The 7,912-nt window shown below is 50.1% G+C and overlaps 1 protein-coding gene across 1 annotated transcript; it reads left to right on the top strand.

Moving 5' to 3' along the window:
- The first annotated feature begins 3,357 nt into the window (after positions 1-3,357).
- On the top strand, positions 3,358-6,977 carry BHLHE22 (basic helix-loop-helix family, member e22). The gene has a single exon (XM_012647910.1). The coding sequence runs from the start codon at positions 4,179-4,181 to the stop codon at positions 5,301-5,303; it is 1,125 nt and encodes a 374-aa protein (XP_012503364.1). The 5' UTR covers positions 3,358-4,178; the 3' UTR covers positions 5,304-6,977.
- Positions 6,978-7,912: the final 935 nt, after the last annotated feature.

Genomic DNA, 7,912 nt, shown 5'->3' with positions numbered 1-7,912 from the left:
ACAATTCTCCCTCTCAGAAAACACGGCTACCCAAATCCGGACTTCTAACTTTTTAATCTGGATAAGAAATAAACTGTTCATCAGGACTGCAGAAAAAATGATAATGAGGAACTCCTGGTTTTACTCTTTAAAGTCAGAGTAGATTGTGTTCCGTTCTAGTTTTATTTGGGCTCCTATCTCAAATGTCGAGTAAACATTAAGATAATCACTAAGAATTTTAAATATGACCTAGAAATTTGTTTGGTCTGGAGCTCAATGCTCTAATTTCAATGGGGCGCTGCTTGCTGGTTGAATATTTTAGAATCCTTTCAAAGCCGTAGGCGTATTCCCTTCTGCAGTAACAAAACTGTATTAATCTTCACGCAGTATGCTCTGGCGTTTATAAATTTGGTATCCTATACTCGGCCGAGAATGTTCTCTTTCCTGATGCGTTGGCCAAGGGGCCTCGCTGAGCCAATCAGCCTGGAACCAAGGGCGCCCGGCTGGGCGTTACCGAATAGCGCGCACTGCCAGCCGCGCCCGTAGCCCGCGGTGTCCCCGACCCTCTGCTGCGGGCAGGGGAGACAGTCACCTGCCTCTCCAGTCCCCTAACTGCTTCGTTAACTCACAGTGACCCTCTGTGAAACTGTAGAGTCTGAGGATTTCCCTTCCTAAGTTTCATGCTAAGGGGTCATCCGTGAGTCAGGAGATTTCGCCGTGGCCTGATTTCCCGCCCGTTCTCCCAGTGCAACCTGAAGGCGCTCACGTTGGCTTGCCCTTTGCCACCTTTCCAACCTGCCTGTCACATCAGGAGCCCGGGCCCTCTCCCGCCTTCTTGGCGCAACAGAGTTGGAGCTTCCCGAGCTCCCGCGGCCAGGGGGCACCATGTGAGCGGCTGACGTCACCCTTCCGCCCGGCCCGAAACCAGGCGGCGGGATTGCGCACAGATGAGGCGAGGGAGCCCAGGCCGTGACTTAGGGCTGGCGACGATTAAACCAAGTAACGAGACACCGGGCAGATGTGTTTTCATTGCCCTGCAAGATAAATGCAGTGTTAAGTGCCTGACAACTTCCCAGAAGCAATCAGCAAAAGTTTACGAGTGCATAAACCTCAAAGACCATTCCCCGACGGTTGTTATAAGGCCCATATTTAGAGCTTCTATAAATTCTCCGGCCGTTTCCCAAAGCAAAGTTTCCAGTGACTATTAAGCAGCCACCACCTACTGGGAGACTGGGGGGATTTTCTGGAATCACAAAAGAAAGAAGCTTTTGGCTCCTACTCTGTAAAGTGAAGTTGTGCAAAAGTTTGCTCCACAAGTTTGGATGGCCGGGAGGAGGTAGCAGGTCCTGGAGGTGGGCCGGGGAAGGGCCGCGAGGTGCTCTGGGGTGCATGTTATCTGATTAGCTGATGAGGGCGAAAGTCCAAGGTCATGTGAGGGTCCCGGGTTTAGCTGGACAGGTAGCGCTTTTGCTGCTGCCGTCGGTGTCGCCCCTTCTCTGCCACCCTGGCCCTGTGGCTCACAGCCCCGCATGGCACCAGCAGCTAAGCCGGCACTGCTTTCAGTCCCAGGCGTGGTATATCCTTCGCCCTGCAAGTGCCCACTTCCCGGCCAACAGGAATCCAAGCGTCAGGCGAAAGTGCTAGCCCGCAAAAAAAAAAAAAAAAGAAAAAAAAAAGCTAGCCGACTGGAGAACTAAGATCAGACAACCAAGGATGTGTCCCCACCCCGTCCAGAGCCACCACTCTGCCAGCCCAGCCGCCGTCCTCCTGTAAGTGGCCCAAGGACTTTGAGAAGTTAATGTCAGGCATAAACGACCTACCTATGTTTATAGAGAACCTCTGTTTATGATCCCTGTGAAAACAAAGCTGCTAATTGAAAAACAATAACACTAGCTTGTCTTTAGCTTCCTAAAGGGAGAGGTTAACAGCTGCAAGGGCCAGGGGAGGGAGGGTGAAAGGGGAGAGGTGAGCCAGGGGCCGCCCCGCACGTAAACAAGCCTTGGGGTCCCCAGCGAGACATGCGTGCCGGCTCAAGCCTTCAGAACCCCCCGCCTGGGTCTCAAGCCAGAGAGCCGCCAGTAGCACCACTGATGTTTCTCAATCTTTGGGTTCCAGGGTATCCGACAGGCGCGTAGGTAACCGACGACTGCGCTTAGAATTTCTGTCCCCTGCAGATTGGATCTCAGGCAACTATTTTGGAAAGATACCGCTGGGCCCCTTTTCAACCTTTCCAGGTGAAAATGCAGATATTTCTGTGTCGCCTTCACCCTTCCTTTATAAAATAAGGCGCCCAACTGTTCTGATATTAACATTCAAAAACAGGTTCTGTGGCGAACCTCATTTGTGAATCTATTACAGAGATTAATAGATTATTTCTCCTTTTTCAACTAATTCTCAGTGGGGAAATTTAACCATATGGTAAGGAGAGAATTAGAATTTCATCACATTAGAGCAAAATGTAATGAAAAGAGTCCAACACCTGGGGCCAACTCTGAAAGCCACAATTAAAAGGTTTTTAATGAAACTAGAGAAACCAAAAATTGCACAGTCTTCAGTAATTCTGCCACAGAAGAAAGAATTATTGGAGGTGTTGGGAAATATTGTTTTTACTTATGTCATAAGGATGAAAACCAGCTGCTAAATACCATGTGTACCCAGAGATCGAACTCGGGAGTGAGAGGACCGAGTGTACCATTTCCCATCCGGAGAGGAGAGGAGCACTTGTTCTCACAGTTCTCCCTTTACTAATCCTCCAAGAACAACCGAGGCAGATCCAGATGTCCCTAAATGGCATCTGGTTAAATAAATATGCACAAATGCCCCACTTTGTGTTCCGGAGGATTGGACTCCTGGTGAAGTTGACTCTTAAAACAAATGGATTTTAATCTTAAGTAAAGTTTGAGAAACCAGTTTCTTCCTGTTTAGGAACGTGTGTTTCATAATCACCATCATTGTAACAGTTATTCGGGGACCACTGCAAAAGCACTGCGCTACCCCACCCCTTTTTTTAATCAAATGGGCTGCATAATCAACTTGCTCTTCATTTTGCTTTTTTTTTTTTTTCTCAATCCTGGTAAGAAATGGGCAGTGGCGGGGGGCGAGGGGAGGTGTGAAAATAAGGCAGAGTGTTCAAGCCTTCTTTGCTCTCTTGCTAGCTGAAAATCTAGAGTGAATTTGGGGCAAGCCAAGCTGGGATACCACGTTCTCCCGGAAAGTCCCATCTCCAAATCCAACTGGAGTCATCCTACGAACAGGGGTGTATAATTCTCGCCCGGAAGGGTAATTTAGCACAAGCTGAGACAGCAGTGGCGAGGGAAGGGCAGTGGGGGTGGGGTGTGGTGGGTGGGGGCGTCTGCTTTCCACGGGACTCCCAGGCTTCGCCACCGATCTACAATTTGCTGAAGGAGCAAAGAACATCCTAGGCTCTAAGTAGGGCTTTTAGTGTGCTCATTGATGAGTGAAAGTCGCCACACATGTCAAGCTAAAGGCAGTTGTTGGGTTACTAACAGGACCCAGCGCCTTGCAAACATATGCGCTAAGCTGTGTATACAGATGGCGGGCAGAATAATGGAGCAGGCGCCTTTTATAAAGCTCTAGCTGCTGCCTGTCTTCAGATCTGGGAAATGAAACTATTCAGACTCGCGGCCAGATAGCGCCTGCGATTGTTTGTTACCGTTTTAATCCTATTAATTAAAACGTTAACCTGATTGGGTAGAAAGCGCTGTCCCAACAGGCGAGTCTTCTTCATAATAACCTACTCAGAGATAATGATGTAAAAGACTCCCCCGTCTGTGGCGGCGGCTGGTTGATGGGTCCGGAAATCTCTTGAAGGTGAATCCAAGCAAGATAAACGGTGCGGAGAGGAGGCGCGGGGCTGGGCTCAGAGCGGCGGCGGCGGCGGCGGCTCCACTCCCTGCGCGCCCACCCTCCCACCATGCGGGGCCGCGGCCCATGGTGAGCCCCAGCAGCCAGCACCATCGGCTGGAGACGAAGAAGAAGAAGAAGAGGAGGCGGCGAGCGCGGGGGAAGGCGAAAAAGAAAAAGAAAGAAGGGGAGAAGGCTGCCGGCAGCGCCGGGACCGACGCGCACACCAGCTCCGGAACCCGGCTCGCGCGCGTCTGTGGGGCCGCCTGACTCCCGAGCCAGGGCGGCGGCGGCGGCGGGCGCGGTGGGCCCGGGCTGCGCGCCGGCGCCGGACCATGGAGCGCGGACTGCACCTCGGCGCGGCGGCCGCGGGCGAAGACGACCTCTTCCTGCACAAGAGCCTGAGCGCCTCCACCGCCAAGCGCTTGGAGGCGGCTTTCCGCTCCACGCCCCCGGGCATGGACCTGTCCCTGGCGCCGCCGCCTCGAGAACGCCCGGCGTCGTCCTCCTCGTCGCCCCTGGGCTGCTTCGAGCCGGCTGACCCCGAAGGGGCAGGGCTGCTGCTACCGCCGCCTGGGGGAGGCGGCGGCGGCAGCGCGGGAAGTGGCGGCGGCGGCGGCGGCGGCGGGGTGAGTGTCCCCGGGCTGCTGGTGGGCTCTGCCGGCGTTGGGGGTGACCCTAGCCTGAGCAGCCTGCCGGCCGGGGCCGCCCTATGCCTCAAGTACGGCGAGAGCACGAGCCGAGGCTCGGTGGCCGAGAGCAGCGGCGGCGAGCAGAGCCCCGACGACGACAGCGACGGTCGGTGCGAGCTGGTGCTGCGGGCCGGAGTAGCCGACCCACGGGCCTCCCCGGGCGCGGGAGGCGGCGGCGCTAAGGCAGGCGAGGGCTGCTCCAACGCCCACCTCCCCGGCGGCGCCAGCGTACCCTCGGGGGGCCCTGGCGGCGGCGGCGGCGGCGGGGCTAGCAGCAGCGGTGGTGGTGGCGGCGGCGGTGGCGGCAGCAGCAGCAGCAGCAGCAAGAAATCCAAAGAGCAAAAGGCGCTGAGGCTCAACATCAACGCCCGAGAGCGCCGGCGGATGCACGACCTGAACGACGCACTGGACGAGCTGCGGGCGGTGATCCCCTACGCGCACAGCCCCTCGGTGCGGAAGCTCTCCAAGATCGCCACGCTGCTGCTAGCCAAAAACTACATCCTCATGCAGGCGCAGGCCCTGGAGGAGATGCGGCGCCTTGTCGCCTACCTCAACCAGGGCCAGGCCATCTCGGCCGCCTCCCTGCCCAGCTCCGCGGCGGCGGCGGCGGCGGCCGCTGCCCTGCACCCCGCGCTGGGCGCCTACGAGCAGGCGGCCGGCTACCCGTTCAGCGCCGGGCTGCCCCCGGCCGCCTCCTGCCCGGAGAAGTGCGCCCTGTTCAACAGCGTCTCCTCCAGCCTCTGCAAACAGTGCACGGAGAAGCCTTAAACACACCCCCGAAAAACACAAGACCGACCCAAAAGCTGGAGGAAAGCGAAAGGCTGCTCCCCACCCCCTTTATTTTGGTCCTCACAGTTGTGAAACACTTGCAGAGCAAACAAAGCAGAGGCAAGAACTGAGAAGTGTCAGAGACAAACCGGACTTTTAGCTTTGACATCCCCAGAATCTCGGTCTTTGGGGTGGGGAGGGAGGGAGGAGGGAGGTGGAGGTGGGATGGAGTATGGATGTCTTTTTTTCTCAGAAAAGTGGCAACTTTGGTGGCAGCCTAGACCGCAAGGAAGTGGAGTCTTCCTTTAAGGTGAAAAACAAGTTGGGAAGTAGTGCTTGGTTATTAAGCGTGGAGAGAATTGAATGGCAAAATACTAATCCTACTAATAATTGTGAATTTGACTAATGCTGAGGGGGAGATGAGCCCGGGGTTGGGGGGCATGTGAGATGGGATATTCATTCAGACAAATCAGAAAGGGCACTTGAAAATAAATTTTGATTCTGAGCCAGGAGAAAAACTTGAAATGTAGACTTAAGTGGGGGGAAAAAAACAGAAAGAGAGAGAGACATGTTGCTATGAAAGACTTGTATTTTTTATTGTCTCTGAACTTAATCCTGTGAAAATGCTCAAAGTTTTGGCGAGAGTGATACAAAAAAACTGACTGTGGCTGAAAGAATTGCATTTAAAAATATTTATGTGCACCTTGTTACTTTCTACTCTGCAATGATGTATTAACAATTCATGGTATTTATTTGTTATTCTTCAATGACCCTTCACATCAACAGTATTTATCATGTGTTAAGGTCATGGGTCTTATGTGCAGATTTTTTTAATGCCTCTAAAATTCTGTTTTATAGATTAACTTATACTGTGTGCCAAGTGTTTAAAGGTTTATTTGCCAACAAGTATGAAGAGAAATATTGATGTATCTGAGCTGCTTAGGTTTATGAAAGGTCACCTGGATTTTTTCAGTTGCATCATCCCTGTATTTAAATTGAGCTTTAATAAATTGCTTCAGTCCAAAAATTACAGGAAAGGTGTATTCTTAATTGATGAATGAATTGATCTCTTTTTTGAAAGGGGACTCCTTTGCATTCCAAAAGGGAAAAACATCACAGCAATAGATCATATAAGTAAGAACATGCTAAGCAAATATTTTTCCAGGCTGTGCTGTGCATTTTTGAAAGGTCTAATTTAATTGCTTTTAATATATATGTACATATATAAGTTATTTTAACTGTGGAGAATTATTTAAGTTAAAAAACTGGTTTGATTTGCCGGTGTGAAATCCTTTGTTATTTTTCTAAAAAAAATAAAATTTAAAAAGACATAAAATAAAACTAAGGAAGAGCTAGAAGCTATTTACCCAAAGTAAGCTTTCAGTTTTAGTTTGCATGGCTGTTTGCCTGCCTTTCTGTCCTATGGAAATCAAGAAAACCTTTTTAAAAATGGAGTCCTGCTATTTTCCACTCCTTGCAGATAATACAAATTCAATTTGTCAGGTTGGATAGTGAGTTGGGAGCTGTGATGGATCTGTTGGCGGGTTTTGGATGTGTAAAGAATGATATATATATTAAATAGGTCAATCAGACTATGACAGCTATGTATGACCATTTGTATGTGTATCTATGTCAGAAAGAATCTTTATTAAAATATTTTGATCAAACATTTTATTATGCTGTGCTTTGTGGAAGGAGCAATCACCTCTCTTCTGTGTGACTCTTTGCTTGAAAGGTAACCAAAAAGAAAAGAGTTTCAGAGAAGGTGGAACTAAAGTTTTGGCAGGGATGTACAATTAGGAGTAGCCCTAGTTTACCTGTTTACTTGCTAAAAGGATGATGGTTGGGTCAGGCCACAGGAAGAGAGATGAATGGAGACAGTGGTGAGACCCAGCAGAGGGCCAGAGTTCCTGGCTAATTGTGAACTTGGAAGGCCTTACTTTCCCTGGAATTCTTTTCCCACTTGTATGGCATTGCTAACCATGCCAGGGCCCATCAAAAAGGGTAAAATTCCCTAAAGTGTTTTTAATCAAAATTTCAATTTCCAAATGCCTGAAGACCAAGGAAAAAGAGATGGATTTGGATTTCTCTGAGCATGGATTTTATTGTGGCTTTCCACTTTTTTTGTGACAAAAGAATCATCTAGGTTGAATTATATAAGCGTAACAATGCCCACAGAGATTTTCAGAACTTACTAGTGTTGCTTGATAATGAGACTTTCAGAGTCTGTGCTTGGATTGGCTTGGGCACTGATTCTATTAAAGAATGACTGTATAGGTTTGTATTTTGACCTTTATATTGCTTCAAATATGGAATGTTTGATTTTGACTGTGGTGGAGGTTGTATAGATGATGGGGGTGGTGGTGGTGAAGTTAGGTGTTTCCTCTGTACCCAGTATGCTAAATGCATTTTTGTGTATACAGCCTTAGCTCATAAAGATATCCCTAAACGCCATCAAACTTAGCGGGGGGTAGGGTGTGAGGGAGGATATTTTCTGCTCCACTTGCCATCAAAAAAGATTAATCAGAACTTGTAACTTTTCAGAAAACATAACAGCAAAGGGCCTTGAAACTGAAGCCCTCCCAGACTGGGAGTCCTGGTAGAGGGAG

This window comes from Propithecus coquereli, unplaced genomic scaffold (assembly GCF_000956105.1).
Source record: "Propithecus coquereli isolate 6110/MARCELLA unplaced genomic scaffold, Pcoq_1.0 Scaffold277, whole genome shotgun sequence".
NCBI lineage: Eukaryota > Metazoa > Chordata > Mammalia > Primates > Indriidae > Propithecus > Propithecus coquereli.
The sequence above is the reverse complement of the archived record's forward strand: the minus strand, read 5'-3'. Positions and strand labels throughout refer to the sequence as shown.